General features: G+C 40.9%; 1 protein-coding gene across 2 annotated transcripts in view; it reads left to right on the top strand.

Moving 5' to 3' along the window:
- LOC133662084 (protein PHTF2-like) overlaps positions 1–21547 on the top strand; it is a 43149-nt gene extending 21602 nt beyond the window's left edge. The window contains exons 2-20 of one of the 2 annotated variants that reach the window (XM_062065754.1): positions 295–382; positions 4583–4639; positions 4841–4852; positions 8827–8896; positions 8965–9123; positions 10347–10512; positions 10807–10968; positions 11195–11378; positions 11455–11598; positions 16177–16404; positions 16470–16598; positions 16745–16830; positions 17000–17189; positions 17316–17447; positions 17530–17616; positions 19873–20028; positions 20113–20208; positions 20388–20513; positions 20607–21547. In XM_062065754.1, coding sequence (XP_061921738.1) covers positions 338–382; positions 4583–4639; positions 4841–4852; positions 8827–8896; positions 8965–9123; positions 10347–10512; positions 10807–10968; positions 11195–11378; positions 11455–11598; positions 16177–16404; positions 16470–16598; positions 16745–16830; positions 17000–17189; positions 17316–17447; positions 17530–17616; positions 19873–20028; positions 20113–20208; positions 20388–20513; positions 20607–20627 — 2250 coding nt within the window. In that variant the 5' untranslated portion in view covers positions 295–337 and the 3' untranslated portion in view covers positions 20628–21547. The remainder of the gene's footprint in view (positions 1–294; positions 383–4582; positions 4640–4840; positions 4853–8826; positions 8897–8964; positions 9124–10346; positions 10513–10806; positions 10969–11194; positions 11379–11454; positions 11599–16176; positions 16405–16469; positions 16599–16744; positions 16831–16999; positions 17190–17315; positions 17448–17529; positions 17617–19872; positions 20029–20112; positions 20209–20387; positions 20514–20606) is intronic. The other variant, XM_062065755.1, reaches the window with a different exon arrangement.
- Positions 21548–27500: the final 5953 nt, after the last annotated feature.

The raw sequence follows: 27500 nt of genomic DNA on the forward strand, positions 1-27500 counted from the left end.
AAACTTTTGGTCAGAGTGGCAGTGAATCTCACACACACACACGCACACACACACCCACAAGCACAGACGCTTCTGAATGTTGCAACAAGCTCCACCCTTCATAACAAGCAGTGGCGATGACGCCCCTTTTGCAGGATTATTGTGCAGATGTTGACGGTTTACTGTATGTGGGCGTGCGTGTGTGCTCCTCCTTTTAGCATTCATTAGTCGCCAAGACACCTGTCTCAGTGGACTGTGTGTGCTCTCATTGGTCGGTCACTCACGTCTTCCTTCTCCTTCTGCTTTGTCTTCTAGTCTTAAAATGCCCTAGATGACAAGAGGGGACATGTAAATGTAAATGGCTTCCAAAGTAAAAGATGCTGTGGTGTGGTACCAGAAAAAGGTAAGATGATCATCGCTTTTGTTGCAACTCACTGCTGATTATTATTATTATTATTATTATTATTATTATTATTATTACTACTACTATTACTACTACTATGAGGCTTTGCCAGTGCATTAAACTTTGCAATGAAGGCATGCCTTCTTTGGGAACATGTGAGAGTCAAAATGGAAGACAAAAGCAAGTTTGGAATTAGGATTTCGTGCAGGAAACCCCGGACCGATGAATTGGTTATTATTATAAGACTTTTGTCCATACAACTTCAATCCAATTTAGGCAGTACAAATGTTCGTTAGCATGCAAGTGGTGTCCATTCAAAGCAGTTGAAAAGAAGTCAACTTGCTCTGAATACAAAATGCTCAAGCTGGTGTCGCATGTCATCTTGTTCCGTGGTTTCTGATATCGGATCCTCTGCTGGACTTCAATCGCTGCCCCAGCTCACCTTACGCGCCTCTCTAGCCTGCAGGCTGCGACCCCCCCAGTCCTGTGTGCCTGCGTGTGCGTGTGTGTGCGTGTGTCTGTCTGTGTGCGGCTCCCTCTGCATCCTTCCGCATTCAAAAAGTGGTTACTTGAAAAGGCAAATACTTTCAACTGACATTCAATTCTGGTTTAAAGCGTCATGCGGCCTTGCTCACACTTTCCCTCATGTGTGAGCTGGTGGAGGTAGTGATACCTGCTGAGTAATGAAGAGTGTGGGTGAAATGTCCTCAGGGCTTCCGTAAGCCGCACTTTTTCATACATGCAAAAACACACCAACTTGATAGAGTGTGCATGATGCGATACCTTGGTACGTATAAAACTATACTATAGTTTATCAAAAAAATTAAAAAATCAGAATCGGGCCACATTGACTATGTTTTTACTGCAGGCCGATGTGGTCCAAATCAGATTTTTTTTAATCAGATTTTTTCCAGTTGACTGTTTACACTGCAAGTAAAATGTGGTCTTTATCAGACTCCAGTACAAACACGTACAGGCCCCAATGAGGCCTCAATGTGGCCTTGATGTCACTTGCATGCGCGGTTCAATAAGGTGAAAAGAAAGGAAGTTGACCAGATTCCGTAAAAAAAGTTACTACTACTACAAAATAAAATAAAAGTTGCCACACCTTAGAAATTAATTTTTTTAACTTGAAAATAAATTAAAGTAATACAATGTATGACTGGATATACATATATATATACAGTATATATATTTATGAATTTTTTTGAATTTTGCCTATGGATTTTTTCTTAATGCATTCTAAATATTAAATGAATTTGATCAAAAGTCGCCTACAATGGAGCCTATGGGAGCAGTTCAATTATGGCTATAGAGCCCCTAAAAAAACATCCAAACACCTCCAATATGGTTTTATATACATGATGTAAGTATACATGTAATGTAGTAACAGGCACATTTATAATAACATTTAATATTTAAGTTTTTTGATCATTATAAGCATACGCAGCGCATTCATTTCAAAAACACATCACGACGTTTGCTTTTTTTTTTCTTCATTACTGATTTCTGCTAACTGCAGACTTTATGAGAGCCAACAAACATAATAAAACATCACTTACTGTGCAAGATCTGCTGTCATTGGTATGCTGACTGCTGGGATGTTCATGTATTTCCATTTAAATTAAAAATGTCTCATAATCCTCGCGAAGAAACGAGGTGGGGGCAGCGGGAACAAGCGTATTTCGTGTAGTTCTCGCTAGTTCCAGGTCCTATATGGCGGTCAAAGTGTCCCAACTTGTCGGATTATATTCTCAGCCATCTAGTTTCTAGGTGAGAGGTATGATTTATGATCTAAAATAAACTTACAGGGAGCAGAGAAACAAGGAAACAGCAGACCACTCGATGATATAAACATCGGAAAACACGGAAGTGATTACGTCGCCGCTATAAATAGTTTGTCTTCATTAGCGCTTATAATAACAATATCACCAATACTTGGTTGATATTCAAGTCGCGAAATGTAAATTGAGTATTGTTGAGGCTTTTTGAATGGTTATTTATCTGATTTTATGGGCGGAATAGTGGAGCTCCCATTGGCTCCACTGTAAACTGACTTTTATTTACGTTTATTTAATATTTAGAATGCATTAAAAAAATCAATCCGTCTTGTCTTTCATAATGATTGTGAACGATAGGCAAAATTCCAAAAAAGTGCAGTTCCCCTTTAAAGAAAAAAAACTTCAAATATGTGTCATATGCATTTGAGAGAGGTTTCAGAGCAGTGTGAGGGTGTGTGTTTGCGCCTGTATAATGCGGTGTCTCTTGCCAATAACGTGTGTCACCCGCATGGTTTTCAGCTGCGCTATATTTGTATATTTGGGCCTGGAACGGTAACCCCTGCAATAATAATGGCAAATTATGCAAATTTAGACAGCGATGAGGTGGCGACTTGTCCAGAGTGTATCCTGCCCGAATGCAGCTGAGATAGGCTCCAGCGAACCCCCACCACCCGAAAGGGAAAAGCGGTAGAAAATGGATGGATGGATAGACATTGGCATCATCTAGCTTTTAAATTTGAAAGCTAAGGAAGTGCGCCCGATAAATGTGAAGGGACATATTGTCGTCTGGGTAATGGCGGTCACTGATGCCGGAGGGAAACCCCTATTCTATTCCCAGTTTGTTATTCTCGTCTTTGGTCATGTGATCCACACAGTATGTAGTGAAGTTACTTTTTAAATTATTTTTAGATCTATGACAAGTCATGTGTTTGGAATGTTGACGCACATCTTAATGACAAACTGCTGTGACAATTATCTGCTTGTTGAATGGTGCACCACACTGAATCTATTTGAGCATGTGGCCACAAACACACACCTGTTAGAGCTGAAACAGGTACACACACCTGATACACACTGTGCGTTGCCATGACTGTACATAGAAACAAAGCAATGGTGAATTGTCCAGGTCACGACAAGTCATCTGACCCAAATTTTCTTACAGGTTGTGTTCATAATGAGCTGATAGTAAAGGTTTGTTAAATCATCTCTATTAGCGAGTTAGCTGTTGCTAACGCTAAAAGATGAGGCCACAGCTTACAGACGACAACAGCCACCAGTGTCTAATCTTTAGGTGACTCCAGCAGCAGACTGCTTTTGCTTGCCATTCAGTAGACAAACCAAACACAGAAATAATGTCAGAAACTCGGAATAGCCACACAAAGACACTGATTCACGAAAGATGGTTTAAGTTTGTTGTGGTGCTGTGACGGCGAGACAGAAAACACACACCTCTTAAAAAGTGTATTTTCTGAATGGACTTGAGTTTGCGGTGTTAAACATAGAATGATCTGTAAAGTATGTCTGGAATATTAGCAGTGCAGCAGGAATCAACTGTAAATGCTAAATAATGTGGGGTTTTTTTATATTTCATTGCTCCTTAATGTATGTCAGGATCCAGTATTTAATGGTTGAAAGAGTGCACAAGTCAAACAAGTAGCTTGATTGGTGGTGAATGTGTTAACACACACACCTACACACACACGTAGTGTCTCCACATTGTCAGCAAGTGTGTGTTTGATGCACAGCCATGCAGAAAAGTGTGCTGGTTTATAACTTACTTGGCTGACATATTCCCTCTTTTTTTTACCTTAAGTCACCATGGCAACCCGCGCACAGTGCGACAGCGGCACGCTAGTCCGCAGCAGCCTCCATTGAGGTGAAATCTCACGCGGTGTCTTTATTGACGATTCTTATGCTGGGGAAATAAATGTTCCTTTTGTGTTGAGCGACGTCCAAGCAGCAGACCTAAAAGCCTTGTTTGGGTTTATTTGTGTTTTGTGATTGGTCTACTATCTTTACAACCCTACCCCTCTTTCCCCTCCCTCTTCCACCTCCTGCTTCCTTATTTCACCTTTACATTTACACACACACCAATGCCACAATGCAGCTCTCAGTTTTGATGTTTTAAACGATTTGTTTATTCGGTCACATGTCGGTAACCAGTTTGCTTCCCACGGTAATGCCATCCCGTTCTATTAATTCCATGTGACACTAACAGATGACACAGGCACGTGTTAGCACCCACACTGTGTGTGTGCGTGCGTGCGTGCGTGCGCAATGTGTTGATTTTGTTAACTTGACTTTCTAGGCCAGTTTTCTTTGTGAAAAAGACAGAAGATACACTTAAATGACAGAGCACATATAGAGACGGGTGTCTTTTTTAGCCTGATGTGTGTGTAATCTGGTGTGTGTCTTGCAGATTGGCGCCTATGATCAGCAAATATGGGAGAAGTCTGTGGAGCAGCGAGAAATCAAGGTCCTTTTACCTAAATGTTTTGGTTTTCAAAGCCCCACATTTATTTTATTTTCATATTCTTTTCCAATTTCTTGATGTTTTGTCTGCACCCTTCCACCGCCATTGTCCATCTCCTGTTTGTTTCTTTTTAACTCTTTTCCTTTCTGCCCCACTTCTTCATCTTCTTCACCCATCCTCCCTCTCAATCATCCTCCTCTTCAGTTTATATCGCTGGTGAGTATTCGCCAACCTCCCCACCCCCCCAAGTGTGCACGTGCGCTTGACCTTGGCATAGACTAGACCATGATTGGTCAGCCTTTATTTTTGTGTATATTAACTGTGTGCTGTGCATATGTCAGTGTATCTCTAATAAACAGGGCAGAGAACAACAAATAATCATGTTTATAACTTAAGGATACAAAGTCTGACCTCAGCACATGGGGTGTCCAAAACTTTTTCCGCCGAGTGCTAAGTATAAAATCTATTTAAGGATGTGTTGTGTACATTAAAGATGTTCAAATGAATCCAATGTGCAGTAGGTCAATTAACATTAACCTCTTGGTGTTTGTGTTACAGGTGATATAAAGCAAATGAGTGTATTGTCGAATAATACATCTAACAATGATCTATTGATAAATAGATAGATAGATAGATAGATAGTACTTTATTGATTCCTTCAGGAGAGTTCCCTCAGGAAAATTCAAATTCCAGCAGCAGTGTACAGAATTGAGATCGAATTTAAAAAAGTAAATAATGGGGGTATAAATGGAAACAAAATAGAAAAATATTACAGTAGAATAAAAACAAAAAGCTGGTTCTTTAACAGGGCTCAGAAATCAAATTGTTTGTACCGTATTTTTCAGAGTATAAGTCGCTCCGGAGTATAAGTCGCACCGGCCGAAAATGCATAATAAAGAAGGAAAAGAACATATATAAGTTGCACTGGAGTATAAGTCGCATTTTTTGGGGAAATGTATTTGATCAAACCCAACACCAAGATTAGACATTTGAAAGGCAATTTTAAATAAATAAAGAATAGTGAACAACAGGCTGAATAAGTGTTATATGACGCATAAATAACCAACTGAGAACGTGCCTGGTATGTCAACGTAACATATTATGGTAAGAGTCATTCAAATAACTATAACATATAGAACATGCTATACGTTTACCAAACAATCTGTCACTCCTAATCGCTAAATCCGATGAAATCTTATACGTCTAGTCTCTTACGTGAATGAGCTAAATAATATTATTTGATATTTTACGGTAATGTGTTAATAATTTCACACATAAGTGGCTCCTGAGTATAAGTCGCACCCCCGGCCAAACTATGAAAAAAACTGCGACTTATAGTCCGAAAAATACGGTATATTGAAGTAAATTTCTGCATAAGAAACAATGTAAACATGACTAATTGGTTCCAGCCTCGACACAAGTCCATATTTTAGTAAAAGTTTGTACACTTTGAACACAATATAACGTGCTATACAGTACTTTATATCAAACAAGGGAGTGATGAAATAACTTCCTATTTCTCATATTTTTCGGAATATACCGCACACTGGTATGTATGCCGCACCCACTAAATTCTAAAAGAAAAAAATATTTTCCATATATTAGCTGCACTGAGGCGCAGACATATACGTTGTGAAATTAGTAATTTACAAACCTTAATTTTTCCAAACGGTGTCTGTAACACGGCAGGAAAACGGCTGATCAAACAAAACAGAAGTCATCGTCATAAACCCACTAGCTGTGGAAGCGCGCTCTCCACTCAGCTAAATAGATTCAATAACTTCTCGGTGACGTCTTGATAAATTTACTGAGGAATTTGTAAAACTGGAACAATACAAACAGAATGCTATTGTAAGTTAATAATACTAACAGACACTCATAAACGTGTTAGCATATTAGCTAATGCTAATAACGCTCACTTCATTACATTACAATAGCACGTATAAATATGCATGAAAACACTACTACAGACATCACACATGGGAGGGTTTAGTAAGTAAGAATTGTTTTAGTGATATTGTAAAACTTACAAACATTGCTGGGAATGATTAATGAAGAATCGATAAGAGTAGAAACGCCATGGAAGAATAAAAGCTGGAACGGCACTTGTACTTCCAGTTCAAAGCTTTTAACAGCAGGAAACACTGTCGACATTTACACAACAGCACCTGCAGTGAGCGAACCCATCCAAAAGATGACGCTATGGCACAATCAATAAGACACCATTTTAGTCTATTTGCATGTGTTGTATGAAAACTATTTGCATTATGGCCGTCAGCGTAGAAAAATCCATACATTAGCCGCACTAAAGAATAGGGAAAAAAATAGCGGCTTATAGTCTGGAATTTTTGCTAATAAAGTCAAATCAGCAGCAACCTGCTGAACTGTCTTTATATGCAGCTGCCCTGCCGTCTCACACACACACACATTGTGTCAGTGTCAGCCAGGTCGTTACAATGCTTACAATAGAATATAAAATCGACTTTGCCTTGTCGGTGAATTGGGAGAGGGGGCAGTGTCAACAACGCTTTGGATACTTCCTAAACGCTTTAAACGACTCATCGCTTGTCTTTTGCTGTCTTAGGACTCGAGCTAGCAAACCTACCAAAGTGCTACAAAAAGTCTAAAAAAAACACTTAAGAAAGCACATCAATTCTCAATTATGCACCGCTGGAAACAAAATGTCTGTGCTGCGAGGCACAGAAAGGGTGAATGAATCATTCGTACACTAAAGCATATTTTTATTCGGTTTGTGATTGGTACCGTATTTTTCGGAGTATAAGTCGCTCCGGAGTATAAATCTCACCGGCCGAAAATGCATAATAAAGAAGGAAAAAAAGTAATAAGTAATAAGTCGCATTTTTTGGGGAAATTTATTTGATAAAACCCAACACCAAGATTAGACATTTGAAAGGCAATTTAAAATAAATAAAGAATAGTGAACAACAGGCTGAGTAAGTGTACATTATATGACGCATAAATAACCAACTGAGAACGTGCCTGGTTTGTTAACGTAACATATTATGGTAAGAGTCATTCAAATAACTATAACATATAGAACATGCTATACATTTACCAAACAATCTGTCACTCCTAATCGCTAAATCCGATGAAATCTTATACGTCTAGTCTCTTACGTGAATGAGCTAAATTATATTATTTGATATTTTACGGTAATGTGTTAATAATTTCACACATAAGTTGCTCCTGAGTATAAGTCGCACCTCCGGCCATACTATGAAAAAAACTGCGAGCTATAGTCCGCAAAATACGGTAGATAGAAAAGTACTGTCTCGGTTGTTAACCCATTGTACGTAACAAACTAGTCCTTTTGAATCCCAGGTGTTGGTATCTCAATTTCTGGGCTATTCTTTGAATACTTGTATGAATCAGTGTTTTAATCCAGTGCTTTGGCAAACGGCAAACGATGACACCCAGATTGTGGAGTTTTTTAAATAAAAAAACATGCAGCTTCAACACATCAAACCTGAAACGCCAGCATTGTTTACACTGTGTTTTGAAAGACTGAAGATTCTACTGCTAAAGAAGCTCCGTCAAAGCCAACAGTAAAGAAAGCACAAATTACACTTACATCGATATATTAATAATATCCATATTGCACCCAGTCCTGCCACTGTGCAGTCTAGACAGTCATGTGCCACCTGCTGGCGAATTATGAACCGAACATGTCTGACCAGGTGTGGGAAAGATAGTTGACATTTGTGTGTTTAACCGTTGCAGTTAAAAGTCCCATTGTGGCCTATTATTACATGTGTGCAAGAAGTGGCTACAAAATGCAAACACACTCTGACAAAGATAAGAGGCCCTGAATAGCCAAGCGATAAGAGCACATGCGGCCTCTGAGCTGGAGTGCCACAATAAATTACTAACTATTGAACTTGTTGTATAGACCGACCTGAAGGTCAATGCAAGCTTTAGATAGCAAGATAGTAAACATACCAAGTCCTAGCAGGCTTTATAAACGTAGACGATGAAATATGCACGTGAAATGTTTTTTAGCATCCTGCATCTCTCACAATGTGCTCGGTGTGGCTTAGTAGATGTTACCACTATGTAGAACACACACATGCAGCATGTTGGTAGGAGTCCAACTGGAGCCCGTAGAGTACATGGCGTAACTCCCAGGTTTTTTTTTGATCCCCCAATTACTCTGTCTGTTCCCCCCGCAGGGCCTGAGGAACAAGCCAAAGAAGACGGGACACGTCAAACCGGACCTCATCGACGTGGACTTGGTTAGAGGTGAGAAGATTGCACAGTTTGGCATCCATGCGTGATAATTCCTACATCATCTGCTTCTTTCTACACAGGCTCAGCTTTTGCAAAGGCCAAACCTGAGAGTCCATGGACCTCGCTGACACGGAAAGGCATCGTACGCGTCGTCTTCTTTCCCTTCTTTTACCGATGGTGGATCCAGGTCACCTCCAGAGCCATCTTCCTCTTGCTGCTGGCGCTTTACCTGCTGCAAGGTGCATTTCCTGTTCAATCATTTTAATGGGCCATTCCAACGCTGCTGTTTGCATCCCCAGAAAACATATTTTTTATTACCTATTTGTTTGTTGCCCTTGTTATGTATATCAGTTAGTCAGTAAAATACTTTGAAAAGTTATGGGAAGTATTGAATGAAACTTTCAGGAAATGTCAGAAATGGGATAATCAACAAGTGATTTCATTTTGGGGATGATCTGGATCATTTCTACTGTGTTACCTTACATTTACATTATGAGGCTCTACTGTGTGCGTATGCTAGCGGCCCCACCTCAACCACAGAGACATAAACACTGGATGACTGACAAGAGGCTTCACGCGGTTTCTTTTATTCCACTATAGATAACTCAAAAGATTATTTTCGTCTTCCAATCAGGAAATGTTAAAAATGAGATAAGCAAAAATGATTGCATTTTGTTTCTGATCTGGATCACCATCTGGAATCAGGACTTTTTTGAGCTTTGGGAGATCAGACCTGGTGGGGGTCTGTGCTGTCTTGAGTGCTTCTCGAATTGCACATTGGCCTAATATATTTAATAAATGCATATTTAATAAATGCAATTAAAAAAATTGTATACTACCTTAAACACTGTAAAACTAGCCTGCTGACTTCCGAAAATGATGACCTATAATCATTAAAGTGTACATCTTTATTCCTTTTAGTTAAAGTGTACACTTAAGTTGTGTCTTTGGGTTGCCATACAGTCCTGTTACTGTAACAACCCATTCTAGAAAATGTGAAAAGTCACATGGTAAAAGTAAAGTAACTAATTTATATTTTATGATATTTCAATTATGACTCACCACAGTCCTGTTTTTTCCGAAGTTATTTCTTTAATTTGAAGATAATTGTTTTGTTGAACCACTGTTTACTGTCAACAGGCTATTGGCATAAATGCTATGTGGCTATGTGCTATGTGTTATGTACTTACTAATTCTATGCTAAAACTTCCCTCCATTGGGTCATATTGGGCTTTGGAAGCTTGTACAGTGTAAGAAAGAAAGTTGCCTGAGGTGGGTCAATACACATTTTTGAGTAGTTCAACATATGTATTATCAGATTAGGTGTTGCAAAAAGTTTAAAAGTTTATTTTGAGAGATTTTTAACAAGCAAATGGCACATATTGGGTGGAATAGCCCTACTACTTAAACGCTACATATCATTCATTTAATGTGTCGCCATCGCCAATATTTCCATCCTCAGTGGCGGCAGCCGTCCTCTACGCGAGCGTACCGCAGCCTCACGCCATACCCGCCACCGAGGTGTTCGGCGCCATCTGGCTAATGCTGCTGCTGGGCACTGTGCACTGTCAGATCGTCTCCACCAGGACGCCCAAGCCTGCCTCCGGTGGCGGCGGGAAAAGACGCAGGTACCTTAGCTCAGTGCTAATTCTAACAGTAGTTGTCTTTGTGTGTTGTGTGGAATGTGTTTGAGGGCACGATTTTCTGCTCTCTTCCAATGAGAGAGCCTTTTATATGAAAAGGTCAGTTCTGGAATTTACAATTACATGAGTCTTCATCTTTTTATTTGATATTTGCTTCAAAATTTACACGTAATGTGCGCTCACTATCGGGAGCTTTTCCAAAAAAACTACAATCCCTTACAATCCCAAAGCGAGCGAGCAGGCGGCCACTAAATCTGTCTGTGCTCTGTTCCTGTGAAGGAAGTTGAGGAAAGCCTCCCAGATGGAGGTGCATAGGGAAGGCGATGGCTCTAGCACTACCGATAACACACAGGAAGGGGCGCCGCACTCCCACTCAGCCGGCGCAAAGTACAGCCTGGGCACTCTCTTCCACCATTTCTGGCATGATCTCTGTAAAGCTGGGTGTGTATCTCTCCTTTTGCTTTTCTTTTGGACTTGATTCTCAACTCAACCCTGAGCTTCTGCTGCAAAATGTCCTCACGTGGCTCCAAAGAGGAACACTAATTGGATGATGAAGTGTGTCAGGAGGGATTTTGCAGCATTTACTAGCCGGCATCTTGATCATCATCATCATCAGTCATGTGGTCATTGTCATTGCACACTCAACTCCTCCTTTTCCACCATGCAGATCCAAGAAGTCCAAGCTGTCCATTGACAAGTCCACAGAGACGGACAACGGCTATGTGTCGCTTGACGGCCGTGTCAACAACGAGGAGGGTCTGCAGTTGTTTAACCGCCTTGATGAGGTGTGCTGGGCCACCCGTGGCCCGCCCTCGCATGCTCAGGCTGCCCGCAGTGCCAACAGCAACAAAGTCAGCCATCACACACACACACACATAAACACAAACACACACACACACCATTCACTAGCATCGTTGTCATTTACAGGAGCCTGCATCGGATGAGGCTTCCAGTGAGGAGGATCCTGACGCGTCCTATATCGCCTTACGTAGAGGAGTCGAGAGACTCAACGCCGACTGCTCGCTACGACACCGCAAAAGCACACACTACAAGAAACACTACATTGTGGAGGTACACTAGGAGATGTATAATGCTGATATACTAAGGGGAATCCTCTTATTTCCTCATCTAAGTACATTTAACACTCCATAAAATGCTAAATGGATCAGAGTCTAGCCTTTAAGCGTGGTCCTTATGCCAGCGCAACAACCACAGTGTCGTCACAGCTATCAGCTGCAGATGATGCAGTGCGTTTAAAAAGGTGTATGGATTAACATCATCAACATGTTGGTTTGTAACAAAGCTGACTTTTGAAGCAAGTACTGCCATCTTTTATCTTTTACGTACAATCAATTATCATGACTTTGATTTTATATGTTCAACAAACCAATTCAAGTTATTACCAGTTTTTATTTACAATATCTGACTTTTTGACCATTTTTCTCATTTAAAGAGATTGAGAATGTGTTTGTTGTACACAGTGAACATCCAAAATTAATAAACAGTAGTGATGTTTGAGCGATACTGAAGCATTAAAGGCCTACTGAAACCCACTACTACCGACCACGCAGTCTGATAGTTTATATATCAATGATGAAATCTTAACATTATAACACATGCCAATACGGCCGGGTTAACTGACATTTTAAATTTGCCACTAAACTTCCGGTTCGAAACGCCTCTGAGGATGACGTATGCGCGTGACGTAGACCGGCGAACACGGGTATGCCTTCCACATTGAAGCCAATACGAAAAAGCTCTGTTTTCATTTCATAATTCCACAGTATTCTGGACATCTGTGTTCGTGAATCTGTTTCAATCATGTTCATTGCATTATGGAGAAGGAAGCTGAGCAAGCAAAGAAGAAAGTTGTCGGTGCGAAATGGACGTATTTTTCGAACGTAGTCAGCCACAACAGTACACAGCCGGCGCTTCTTTGTTTACATTCCCGAAAGATGCAGTCAAGATGGAAGAACTCGGATAACAGAGACTCTAACCAGGAGGACTTTTGACTTCGATACACAGACGCCTGTAGAGAACTGGGACAACACAGACTCTTACCAGGATTACTTTGATTTGGATGACAAAGACGCAGACGTGCTACTGTGAGTATGCAGTTTTGGCTTCTAAACATTTGATCGCTTGACCGTATGTGCGCAACTTTTTTTTGCGTATGTACGTAACTTTTTTAAAATATATAAGCTTTGAACCTCGGGTTAGGTGAACGGTCTTTTGGGCTGAGTGATTGTGTGTGTTGATCAGGTGTTTGAATTGTATTGGCGTGTTCTATGGAGCTAGGAGCTAGCATAGGAGCTAAGAGCTAGCATAACAAACACGCAGGTGTTTTTATGCAGGATTAATTTGTGGCATATTAAATATAAGCCTGGTTGTGTTGTGGCTAATAGAGTATATATATGTCTTGTGTTTATTTACTGTTGTAGTCATCCCCAGCTCAATATCAGGTACCGTGAGTATGCAGCCTTGGCTGCTAAACATTTGAGAGCTTGACCGTATGTGCGCGTCACGTACGTAACTTTTTAAAAATATATAAGCTTTATGAACCTTGGGTTAGGTGAACGGTCTTTTGGGCTGAGTGATTGTGTGTGTTGATCAGGTGTTTGAATTGTATTGGCGTGTTCTATGGAGCTAGGAGCTAGCAGAGGAGCTAGGAGCTAGCGTAACAAACACGCAGGTGTTTTTATGCAGGATTAATTTGTGGCATATTAAATATAAGCCTGGTTGTGTTGTGGCTAATAGAGTATATATATGTCTTGTGTTTATTTACTGTTGTAGTCATTCCCAGCTCAATATCAGGTACCGTGAGTATGCAGCCTTGGCTGCTAAACATTTGAGAGCTTGACCGTATGTGCGCGTCACGTACGTAACTTTTTAAAAATATATAAGCTTTATGAACCTTGGGTTAGGTGAACGGTCTTTTGGGCTGAGTGATTGTGTGTGTTGATCAGGTGTTTGAATTGTATTGGCGTGTTCTATGGAGCTAGGAGCTAGCAGAGGAGCTAGGAGCTAGCGTAACAAACACACAGGTGTTTTTATGCAGGATTAATTTGTGGCATATTAAATATAAGCCTGGTTGTGTTGTGGCTAATAGAGTATATATATGTCTTGTGTTTATTTACTGTTGTAGTCATTCCCAGCTGAATATCAGGTCACCCCCGGCTCTCACAGCATCTTCCCTATCTGAATAGCTTCAACTCCCCACTAGTCCTTCACTTGCACTTTACTCATCCACAAATCTTTCATCCTCGCTCAAATTAATGGGGAAATTGTCGCTTTCTCGGTCCGAATCTCTCTCACTTCATGCGGCCATCATTGTAAACAATAGGGAACTTTGCGTATATGTTCAACTGACTACGTCACGCTACTTCCGGTAGGGGCAAGCCTTTTTTTTATCAGATACCAAAAGTTGCAATCTTTATCGTCGTTGTTCTATACTAAATCCTTTCAGCAAAAATATGGCAATATCGCGAAATGATCAAGTATGACACATAGAATAGATCTGCTATCCCCGTTTAAATTAAAAAAATTCATTTCAATAGGCCTTTAAGAGACAGAAGAAGAAGTGACACTGTGTGTTACACATGTTACACATGCTGTTGTTATTTGAACAATCGCACTGTCATGTAAGTCACATTGCCCAGCACCCTTCAGTCTGAGTCAACAATCTTAACCACTGTGCTATCCTGGGTCTTGTGAAGAGACGATTTTGTTCCATACACAAATGTAATTGAGGACATCTTGCTCAGTAAAGTATGATGGAGGTGGAACAAAATACTGTCAACCAGAGTAAGGTTCAAACCCAGTACCTTACATTACAGGTCAATAGTCTTAACCACTGTGCTATCCTGGGTCTTGTGAAGAGAAGATTTTGTTCCATACACAAATATAATCGAGGACATCTTGCTCAGTAAAGTATGATGGAGGTGGAACAAAATACTGTCAACCAGAGTGGGGTTCAAACCCAGTACCTTTCATTCCAAGTCAACAGTCTTTACCACTAGGCTATCCTGGGTCTTGTGAAGACAAGATTTTGTCCTATACACAAATGTAAGCGAGGACTCCTGGCTCAGTAAAGTATTATAGCGGTGGAATAAAATACTGTCAACCAGAGCGGGGTTCGAGCCTGGTACTTTACATTCTAAGTCAACAGTCTTATGTGCTATCCTGGGTCTTGCGAACGAGGAAAATTTGGTCCATACACAAATGTAATCGAGGACTCATGGCTCAGTAAAGTATGATGGAGGTGGAACAAAATACAGCCAACCACAGTGGGATTCGAATCCCGCACCCTTCAATCTGAGTCAAAAGTCTTAACCACTGTGCAGATTTTGTTCCATACACAAGTGTAATCAAGGACATCTTGCTCAATAAATTATGATGACGGTGGAACAAAATACTGTCAACCATAGTCATATAACTTTTTTCTCAAATTCCACTGCCATAAACCTTAGTCTTAAAACTTGGTATACGACATAAAACTTGGTATATGACACGTGCTATATGTTAGAATGTGTTAGCATGCTAACTTTTTAGCTAATTTTATGCTTTTTTTTCTTTTAATACCACAGTCATATACACCCAGCACCCTTAATTCCAAGTCACCAGTGTTAAGCACTGGGCTACTCTGGGTCTTGCTAAGAGAAGATTTTGTTCTACACACAAATGTAATCGAGGACTCCTGGCTCAGTAAAGTGCGATGGAGGTGGAACAAAATACTGTCAACCAGATTAGGGTTCCAACCCAGTACCATTCATTCCAAACCAACAGTCCTAACCACTGGGCTATCCTGGGGCTTGTCAAAAGCAGATGTTGTTCTATGCACAAATGTAATCGAGGATTCCTGGCTCAGTAAAATATGATGGAGGTGGTACAAAATTCTGCCAACCACAGTGGGATTCAAACCCAGCACCCTTCAATCTGAGTCAACAGTCTTAAACACTGCGCTATCCTGGGTCTTGTGAGGACAAGATGTTCCTTACACAAATGTAACTTCTTGCTCAGTAAAGTATGATGAAGGTGGAACAAAATACTATCAACCCGAGTGGGGTTCAAACCCAGCACCTTGCATTCCAAGTCAACAGTCTTAAACACTGGGCTATCCTGGGTCTTGCGAAGATAAGATTTTGTTCCATACAAAAATGTAATCGAGGACTCCTAGCTCAGTAAAGTATGATGGAGGTGGAACAAAATAATGTCAACCAGAGTGGGGTTCAAACTCAGTACCATTCATTTCAAGCCAACAGTCCTAACCACTGGGCTATCCTGGGTCTTGTCAAAAGCAGATTTTATTCCATACACAAATGTAATTGAGGACTCATGGCTCAGTAAAGTATGATGGAGGTGGAACAAAATATACGAGGATGTATATGTACATATAATAACATCAAGGTGTGTACATTGAATCTATAGAAAGATAGATATGATAGTTATTCATGAGCAGGTGGACTTGATCAATCAATCAATCAATCAATGTTTATTTATATAGCCCTAAATCACAAGTGTCTCAAAGGGCTGTACAAGCCACAACGACATCCTCGGTACAGAGCCCACATACGGGCAAGGAAAACTCACCCCAGTGGGACGTCAATGTGAATGACTATGAGAATAATGATGATGACATTTTTCAATCAGGACATTCTCAAGTCCGCCACCAGCTGCAGTTCCAGATGTTCCAGCTTGAGGACCCCGGACTCAGAGAGCACTCGCCACGAGTCTGAGACAGAGGACCTTCTGTGGGAGGACTTCCTGCACTGCGCTGAGTGCCGCTCGTCCTGCAGCTCGGAGACGGATGGGGAAGGCGGCGGCGCGCCCGTCTGTCCACCCACCAAGAAGGAGTACAGGGACGATCCTTTTTACCAGGTGTGTGTGAAGGCAATATCGCCGTCGTTCTTTCGAGACCAATAACCTGCGTCTTGCATCCTCAGGGCCACGCCCCCTGGCTGCACAGTTCCAACCCAGGCCTGGAGAGAGTGAGCGCAATCGTGTGGGAGGGCAACGAGTGCAAGAAGGCGGACATGTCTGTGCTGGAGATCAGCGGCATGATTATGAACAGAGTGAGAAACACTTTTAAAAAAACTCAAAAAAATTTTTTATTAAACAGTTAAAAAAATTATTTACTGAAATACCTCTTAAAAAACTCAGTAAACATTAACTTAAAAAATATATATATTTAATAAGAAAAATAACTTTTTGCATGCAGGTTAATCTTCACACACCAGGAATCGCTTATCAAGTCTTTGGAAATCTGGTGTCTGTCACACTGGGACTCACACCTTTTGTCTACAGGTACTCTTTTTATACATTCTTTAATTATTTTTGATTAATTATTCATTTAATTAATTATTAATTAATCATCCATTATTTTGATTAATTGTCAATGTATTAATTTCATTGATTTCAATTATAATTCCTGAAATATTTATTGATTGAAAACAAGTCTTCTTGCTGCGTGCAGATTGGCTCAGCACCGAGACCTGGATCAACTGACCACGCTGTCAGCCAATGAGCTTCTGTCTGAGGCGCTGGGCGGCGGCTCCGGGGATGCCTTAGTGGTCACCATGGTGACAGTGAGTTTCATGGTGCGTGTGTGTCTCATCTGGCTTTTCTTCTTCCTGCTGAGCGTTGCAGAGAGGACCTACAAGCAGGTAACGTGTCACATGAGTAAACATAAATAGAAACATTATCAATGTTTCATTGTGTGTATGGGTATGTGTCTGTGTGCGTGCGTGCGTGCGTGCGTGCGTGTGTGTGTGTGTGTGTGTGTGTTTCAGAGGCTGCTGTTTGCCAAACTGTTTGGTCACCTGACGTCAGCTCGCAGAGCTAGAAAGTCAGAAGTTCCACATTTCCGCCTGAAGAAAGTAGAGAACATCAAGATGTGGTTGTCATTACGCTCGTACCTCAAGGTCAGTCCACGACCTTTAACATGACACTTTCTGACATTTCAACAATAAACTTGGTTGTCTTTTTTTCAATGTTGGCTTTCAGCGTCGAGGTCCTCAACGCTCTGTAGACGTCATCGTGTCCTCCGCTTTCTTGTTGACGCTTTCTGTGGTCTTCATTTGTTGTGCTCAGGTACTACTCTACCTCTCTTTTACTTCTACCGCTATCTCTACTTTTACTCTAGTCCAACTCTAACTCTACCCTACCTTTACCTCTACTTTACTCTAACTCTACTGTACCTCTAATTCTACTATAACCCTACCGCTACTCAACCTCGACTTCTACCCTACTCTACTTCTACTCTTTCACTACCTCTACTCTTACTGTACTCTACACTACCTCTACTCTACCTCCATTCTACCTCTAACTTTACTTAAACTCTATTTCTACTCTAACTTAGAGTAGAAGTAAGTTACTTCTACCTCTACTCTACCTCTAATTTACTCTAACTCTACCTTAACTACTCTAACTTTACCTCTAACTCTACTCTACTCTACTCTTACTCAAATCCAATTCTACTTTAACTCTACGCCACCTCTACCTCTAACTCTACTCTAATGTTAACTTTATCTCTACTTTACTCCAACTCTACCTCTACTCTAACTCTACATCTCTTCTACCTCTGCTCTAGCCCTACCGCTACTTCTACCTTACTCTTACTCTACCTCTACTCTAACTCAACTTTAACTCTTACCTCTACTCTACCTCTACTTTACTCTAACTGTAGTCTAACTCTACGTTTCTTCTACCTCTGCTCTACCTTTAGTCTACCCCTACTTCTACCCTACCGCTACTCTACCGTTATTTTTACTCTACTCTAACTCAACTTCAACTCTTAATCTTTACTCTACCTCTACTTTAACTTTACCTCACCTCTACTCTAACTCTACCTCTACCTTTAACTCTACTCTAACTTTATTCCTCTACCTCTCTTCTACTTCTACTCTACCGCTACCCTACCTTTACTCTACTTCTACTCTTACGTCAACTCTAACTCAACTTTAACTCTTACCTCTATTCTAACTTTACCTCACTTCTACCTTTACTCTAATTTGAACTTTACCGCTAACTCTACCTCTACTCTACTTATAACTCTTATCTACTGTATCTCTAACTCTACTCTAACTCTTACCTTTATTCTACCTCTACTCTACTTATAACTCTTATCTACTGTATCTCTAACTCTACTCTAACTCTTACCTTTATTCTACCTCTACTCTAAGTACCTCTAATTCTACTCCACCTCTAACTCAACCTCTAACTCAACCGCAACTCTTACTCTACTGTAACGCAAACTACCTCTACTTTTCTCTAATTCTACTGTTGTACCTCTACTCTAACTGTACTCTACTTCTACTCTTCCCAACCTCTACTTCTGCCCTACTCCTACTCTACCTCTACTCTTTCTCTTATATTTACTCTTACTGTACTCTACCCCTACCTCTACTCTACCGCTACCTCAGCTCTAACTGAACTTTAACTCTACTCTATCTCAACTATATCTCCACTCTACCTCTAATTGTACTTAAACTCTACTCTACCCTAACTCTACCTCTAACTTTACTCTACATTTTATTCTACTTCTAACTATACTCTACTAACTCTGCCTCTACTTCACTCTACTCCACTAACTCTACCTCTAGTTTACTCTAACTCTACCACTACATCTCTTGTACCTTTTCTACTCTATGCCTACTTCTACCATACCCCTATTTCTACCTTTACTTCTATTCTACTCTTACTATACCTCTACTTTTACTCTACTTCATCCCTACCTCTACTTTAACTAGCTCTATTACCTTTACATCTACTCTGACTCTAACTCTACTCTACTTGTACCCTATTATACCTCTACTCTTACTGTACTCTACCTCTACTTCTACTCTATTGCTACCTTACCTGTAACTACTCTACCTCAACCCTACTTCTACATTTACTCTACCTTTACCTCACCTCTACTTTACTCATGCTCTGCACCTACCTCACCTCCAACTCTACCTCTGCTCTACCTTTACCCTATTTCTACTTTACTCTTACTCTACTTTTACTGTACTCTTACTCGACTCTACCTCTACCCTACCTATACTCTATCTCTTTTCTAACTCAACTTTACCACACCTATACCTCTACTCCTACCTCTAATCTAACTCTACCTCTACACTACCGCTACCCTACCTCTCCTCTACCTTAACTCAACTCTAAACTCTACTTCTACCCTACCTGTACTCTACCTCACCTCCACTCTACTTCTGCTCTACCTCTGCACTACCTCTACTCTAATGCTACTCTACCTCACCTCTACCCTACCTAAACTCTAACTCAAATCTAACTCTTCCTCTCTCTACCCTACATCTTTCGCTCACTGACACATAAAGTGTTGTTTTTCAGCTGCTGCACGTTCACGACACCTTCCTAGAGTGTCACTACAACTGGGAGTTAGTCATCTGGTGTTCCAGCCTCTCCCTCTTCCTGCTCAGGTTTGTCACTCTGGGCTCTGAAACCAGCAAGAAGTACAGCAACACATCCATTCTGCTCACTGAGCAGGTAAACACTCACTCACACACGCACACACACACGGTTATTACCTTGACAACAATGTGTGTGTGCGTATGTGTGTGTGCATTCCAGATCAACCTGTACTTAAAGATGGAGAAGAAGCCCAACAAGAAGGAGGACTTAACGCTAGTCAACAATGTGTTGAAACTAGCAACCAAACTACTCAAAGTAAACATTGACCTCGTCTAAAAGCACTGTCAGCAAAACATAGGATTCACCCCCTGTGTGTGTGTGTGTGTGTGTGTGTGTGTGTGTGTGTGTGTGTGTGTGTGTGTGTGTGTGTGTGTGTGTGTGTGTGTGTGTGTGTGTGTGTGTGTGTGTGTGTGTGTGTGTGTGTGTGTGTGCAGGAGCTGGACACTCCTTTCAGGCTGTACGGTTTGACCATGAACCCTCTGCTGTACAACATCACACAGGTGGTCATCCTGTCTGCCGTGTCAGGTGTCATCTCAGACCTGCTGGGCTTTAACTTGAAGGTCGGTGCAACATAAAACAAGACAAACAACATATTGTATAAATGTGTGTGTGTGTGTGTGTGTGTGTGTGTGTGTGTGTGTGTGTATTTACAGCTGTGGAAGATCAAGTCGTGACAGTGAAGCGATGACTCAGCAACTGACTGAAGAAGACGACAACAACATATCATCACTTTGTGCAATCAAGTTCTTTAGCCGCTCAGTGTTTTCTCCTTATTATTTAATGTATTATTTATGACGTCACAAAGTGTTATTTTGCTTCTCTGCACATTTACCTGCAGTTTTATGGTAGTTTCGTTTTAGTTAATTATTTATGCTGTAATTTTTACAACTGAAACTATCAAGCTTGAAAAAGGTTACTCAGACATGTTTGGTACAATTGCTTAAACATAAAAAAAGTGATATTTTTGTTTAAAAATGACAGCTTAGTACTCAAAACAATGTAAATGACTTCACACCAAACAATTACTTTATTTTTGTACTTAAACATACTTTTATTTTATTGTTATTTTCATTTAGCTTTTCCTTTCCAACCAAATCAGACTTTATTGACGTATTTAAAAGCGTCAACAATGTCCTTTTTTATTTTTTACTTTTCATTCAAGTTGTTTTTTTGGTGTTTTGGCAGGTGACATCAGTGTTAGGTTGTAACATCAAAAGAAAGAAAAAGATGCACTTTATAAAATACACACACGTAATATCAATCACATGTAAATGTTTCTGCTTATTCATCATGTTTTTTTTTTGGAGGAGACCAAAGAGCTTACTTTTCCCGCTGCTTTGATTTTCTCTTTCTGATAAAAGAATGTATTATCATCTTTAATGTTTTTATTTTGTCTTTTTGCTGTACTTTTTGGTATTTGGTCTCGTTACATCATGAATATGTTGACATTTGTTCCTCACACGTTTGTGGCGAGAAAGCATGTTTTCTTGTGTTTTTTTTAATGAAACAGAATTGTGAATAATTTAAGACTTTTTGAAAGCAAACTTGGTTTGTTGACATGTCTACATTTTTTTGTAATAAAATCAAAAACTGGACAATACCATTGTCACTAGTCTTTTTTATAAAGATAAGTAATGGAAAAATACATCAAACCTGAATAATGAGATGATAATAATAAAGTAAATGTAATACCTGTAAAAAAAACATATCAGCACTTGCATCTTTATAGTGGCTGTGATCGCTACAATACATTTTTCTGTTGTGGTGCGCGCCTCCTGCTGGTGCTCTGGGAGTATTACCGTTCAAATTGTACGGTGACACGGAAAACACGTTCAGGGGCCGTACTTATCAAGCTTCTTAGAGTGCCATTTTACACTTAAGTCCTGAAAATTTGCGAAATTTAGTCCTACTCTCAAACTTAAGAATAAAAGCTTTTTATCAACGTTCTTAAGTCTAAGAATCCCTCCTACTCTCCACGATATTTAAGAGACCTTCAGCGGTGTCTTAGGTGGTTAGGAGTTGCCAGCAGGGGATGGCACTGAGGCGAGAGACGTGCGCGAACGTTCATCTTTGTTTGATGACGAGCAGCTGATCAAACGGTATCGTTTGGACAGAGCAGGTATTATTTTTGTCAGATTTAATAATTTTCGATTCCTTGTTGATTTCTGCATGTGGCTGCAGTGGACTAGTATATATAGAGCCACCCACACCAGTTTCAAATTAGTTGCCTAATTAATGAATTGGAAAGAAAATGTTATGAGAGTAGCGTATGTGTGTGGCACACACATACGCTAGGTTACAGCATGTGAGCTGAGTGACGTCAGTGAGTGTGGGCGAGAGAAGAGAGGGAGCGGTATTGTGAGTGCGAGCCGGGACTAGTTTGTTTTGTGTTGGATTGGCTGTGTGCAAGCAATCAATAAAGCAAGATTACTAATCGCCGGACTCATCATTCACTCTAAAGTCGTCCGCTGTGGAGACCCACTGCCGGGTAAAGTGAAGACATCCTGGAGAAGTGTCTCCCCTGCCTCTTTGTTACGGTCCGGGAGCAGGAAGCAGGTGCAACAAAAAGGAAACATTTATTTTTGATTCATTGCCAATATTGTTTTGTTTGTTTTGTATTATTTTGTAACCGGCACGCGACTGTCCTGTTTCGCGCCTGTACAAAAAAAAACAATCGATTTCTTCAGATTCCAGCAGCTGTCAAATACGAAGTATCCTTCCAGCGACGGGCAGTCAAAGCCGAAGTGCTATCGATCGCTGTTAATGACGTAAGAGGAAACATGACCACGGAAGTAAATGGGGGGGGGGGGGGGGGGGGGTTTGTAGGGGGAAGAAATTTGGCGTGACAGGGGCAGCAGCAGCAGATCTTCCCGCCCGACCACGCCGCGCGCATGCGTGCCGTGCGTGGAGGAGGACGCACCCCGGCACGGACGCAGGGCAGCGTTGAGGCAGTCCTCCAGCTGTGTGGTATGTTTTAGCGGCGCGCCGACATAAAAAAATGCATTGGTGACTATTTGACTCGACTTGCGCGCGGTTTGACAAACTTTGACATTTCCAAATGGAGGAGGAGGGAGCACACACGTGCGCTGACGAACATAAACAGCCACAGGAGGACATCATCATCATCATCATCATCATCATCAATATTTATTGCAGACCTTAAAGGCCTACTGAAATGAAATGTTCTTATTCAAACGGGGATAGCAGATCCATTCTATGTGTCATACTTGATCATTTCGCGATATTGCCATATTTTTGCTGAAAGGATTTAGTAGAGAACATCGACGATAAAGTTCGCAACTTTTGGTCGCTGATAAAAAAAGCCTTGCCTGTACCGGAAGTAGCGTGACGTCGCAGGTTAGGGCTCCTCACATTTCCCCATTGTTTACACCAGCAGCGAGAGCGATTCAGACCAAGAAAGCGACGATTACCCCATTAATTTGAGCGAGGATGAAAGATTTGTGGATGAGGTACGTGAGAGTGAAGGACTAGAGTGCAGTGCAGGACGTATATTTTTTCGCTCTGACCGTAACTTATGTAAAAGGGCTCATTGGATTCCACACTTTCTCCTTTTTCTATTGTGGATCACGGATTTGTATTTTAAACCACCTCGGATACTATATCCTCTTGAAAATGAGAGTCCAGAACGCGAAATGGACATTCACAGTGACTTTTATCTCCATGACAATACATCGGCGAAGCACTTTAGCTACGGAGCTAACGTGATAGCATCATGCTTAAATGCAGAAAGAAACAAAAGAAATAAGCCCCTGACTGGAAGGATGGACAAAAGATCAACAATACTACCAAACTCTGGACCTGTAACCACACGGTTAATGCTGTCCAACCTGGCGAAGCCTAGCAATGCTGTTGCTAACAACGCCATTGAAGCTAACTTAGCTACGGGACCTCGACAGACCTATGCTGAAAACATTAGCTATCCACCTACGCCAGCCCTCATCTGCTCATCAACACCCGTGCTCACCTGCGTTCCAGCGATCGACGGCGCGACGAAGGACTTCACCCGATCATCGATGCGGTCGTCGGATAGCGCATCTGCTATCCAACTCAAAGTCCTCCTGGCTGTGTTGCTGCAGCCAGCCGCTAATACACCGATCTCACCTAGAGCTTTCTTCTTTGCAGTCTCCATTGTTCATTAAACAAATTGCAAAAGATTCACCAACACAGATGTCCAGAATACTGTGGAATTTTGCGATGAAAACAGAGCTGTTTGTATTGGGATACAATGTGTCCGAATACTTCCGCTTCAACCATTGACGTCACACGCAAACGTCATCATACATAGACGTTTTCAACCGGAAGTTTCCCGGGAAATTTAAAATTGCACTTTATAAGTTAACCCGGCCGTATTGGCATGTGTTGCAATGTTAAGATTTCATCATTGATATATAAACTATCAGACTGCGTGGTCGGTAGTAGTGGGTTTCAGTAGGCCTTTAAGATCATTACACATATAAAAACACAATACAAAACATTAAAAACAAAACATTAAAAACAAAACAATAAAACATAAAGCCCAAATGTTAGTTTCTGATATACAAACATGTGTGCCAATGGTTCCACAGTCCAGACGAGTACCTAACAGAACTGCGGCCAGGGTTCGTTATAACAGTGATTATGTCATTTTCCGACTCCGATGCCCTACACATAAACTTATACATAAGGTTGCGTAGCAACACTGAGAAAGTGGGCACCCCAACACTAACAAACATCTGGCTTGCACTGGAGCTTCTTGGAATTCCCAGGAGCAGCCTCATTCAATCATTATAAGCTTATACTGCTTATACTTTACCCACAGGGGGGCAGTATACAGAGGAGTGGAATAGGCTCTGAATAAAAAAAGTTAAAGGCCTACTGAAACCCACTACTACCGACCACGCAGTCTGATAGTTTATATATCAATGATGAAATCTTAACATTGAAACACATGCCAATACGGCCGGGTTAACTTATAAAGTGCAATTTTAAAATTCCCGCCACACTTCCGGTTGAAAAACTCCTTTGGATATGATTTATGCGCGTGACGTCACAAAATCCACGAAAGTGGTTGGACCCCATCGAACCCGATACAGAAACCTCTTGTTTTCTTCGACAAAATTCCACAGTATTCTGGACATCTGTGTTGGTGAATCTTTTGCAATTTGTTTAATGAACAATGGAGGCTGCAAAGAAGAACGTTGTAGGTGGGATCGATCAGTGTATTAGCGGCTAAGTACAATACTTACAGCAACACAACAAGGACTACTTAACTACGCCTAGCCGATGCTTGCCGCCAAACCCACGGATGAAGTCCTTCGTCGCGCCGTCGAACGCTGGAACGCAGGTGAGCACGGCTGTTGATGGGAAGATGAGGGCTGGCTGGCGTAGGTGGAGCGCTAATGTTTTTATCATAGTTCTGTGAGGTCCGGTTGCTAAGTTGCTAAATTAGCCTTAGCGTCGTTAGCAACAGCATTGTTAAGCCTTACCAGGCTGAGAATTTTTAACCGTGTAGTTACATGTACAAGGTTTAATAGTATTGTTGATCTTCTGTCTATCCTTCCAGTCAGGGGTTTATTTATTTTGTTTCTATCTTCATTTGAGAACGATGCTATCACGTTAGCTCAGTAGCTAAGTGTGTCACCGATGTATTGTCGTGGAGATAAAAGTCACTTTAAATGTCCATTTCGCGTTCTTGACTCTCATTTTCAAGAGGATATAGTATCCGAGGTGGTTTAAAATACAAAGCCGTGATCCACAATAGAAAAAGGAGAGAGTGTGGAATCCAATGAGCCAGCTTGTACCTAAGTTACGGTCAGAGCGAAAAAAGATACGTCCATCACTGCCTCTCCAGTCCTTCACTGTAACGTTCCTCATCTACGAATCTTTCATCTTCGCTCAAATTAATGGGGTAATCGTCGCTTTGTCGCTCCGAATCTCTCGCTCCATTGTAAACAACGGGGAATTGTGAGGAATACTAGCTCCGGTGACGTCACGTTACTTACGGTACAGGCAAGGCTTTTTTTATCAGCGAGCAAAAGTTGCGAACTTTATCGTCGATTTTCTCTACTAAATCCTTTCAGCAAAAATATGGCAATATCGCGAAATGATCAAGTATGACACATAGAATGGATCTGCTATTCCCGTTTAAATAAAAAAAATTCATTTCAGTAGGCCTTTAAAGTACCAATGATTGTCACACACATTGGCGTTGTTAGGCCTATTTTGGGGGGCTCTAGCCCCCCCTAAAATATTCTTAAGCCCCCTAAATAATTTGGTGTTATATATATATATTTTATTTTAATTTTATTTTTTTACAAATACATGCCGACACATTCATTATAAAGTGGCCCGAATATGAGTTTAAATAAATAATCATATAACCTGTCATTATTCACTCAGTTTCCCCTCACTTCAAAATGTAAGGTAGAGAGCCCCTTTAGTGCATCAATATCCAATCCATTCCACTTGTTCATATAGAAAATGCCCACATCATTCAAAATCCAGTCCGCATTTTCTCTGCGACCTTGCTTGCGGTCCTGCTGGTGTGCAGTTTTGAAGCACACAGCGCTGCAGAACAAGAACGTGAACTGATGCAAAATGGACATAAGAAACTTTTTCAAGAAAGTAAGTATTCATCACTGCTTGTAGTAAAATGTATTAGCTCCACTTTACACCAGGTCTGTGTTTGACAAATAAAAACCTGTCTAGCACACTATAGACAGCCTCTGTGCATGTCGTACATTTGTTGTTTTGCAGGCAAAAGTTACATTCCCGCTCTAAAACAATGCTGCTACTTAATTAGCTAGTTAGCCTGAAATGCATCATGAAGGTCCTGGTTATTTATAAAGTTAAATGTGCACTCTTTTTTTTTTTACCCCTATTGACCTGTGGAGTCAGGGCAGAGGAGCACAGAAAGTGGGAGGGGAGAGGCCTCTACTGGAAAGGTGAGTAGGAGAATAATGATGCATATAAATAAATATTTTTAAAAAATATTTTTTTAAATGTCTTATCAATAAGCCATTTGTTTTATTTATTTCGGGGTGGATCATGTTGACTATTGGTCCTCCTAATTGTCAATCATTCTGGTGAAGTTACATAAGGACATATGTATGTATGTATGTATGTATGTTAAGGCTGAAACGACGCGTCGACGTAGTCGACGTCATCAGTTACGTAAATACGTCGACGCCGTTTTTTGTGCGTCGACGCGTCGCATATTTACGTCACACTACCGTCATGGCGAAGCGCAAAGCAGACGATCAAAGCAGACGATCAAAGCAGACGATGCGAGCGGTGCGAGCGAGGGGGAAAAAGCACGCAAAAAGTCGTCAAAAGTGTGGGAGTATTTCAATAAACGGCCTAATAATGTTGTTGTATGCACACTGTGTCGAGCGGAAATGGCCTATCATAGCAGCACAACGACTATGAACGAACATTTGAAAAGAAAACCATCAACTAGTCAATCGTCCACGCGAGTATACAATGTCATCATTACACAAAAACATGAATGTGTCATTTGTATCTGCTAGGGGTGTAACGGTACGTGT

The sequence above is a fragment of the Entelurus aequoreus genome, linkage group LG12 (genome assembly GCF_033978785.1).
Source record: "Entelurus aequoreus isolate RoL-2023_Sb linkage group LG12, RoL_Eaeq_v1.1, whole genome shotgun sequence".
In the NCBI taxonomy this organism is placed as follows: Eukaryota; Metazoa; Chordata; class Actinopteri; order Syngnathiformes; family Syngnathidae; genus Entelurus; species Entelurus aequoreus.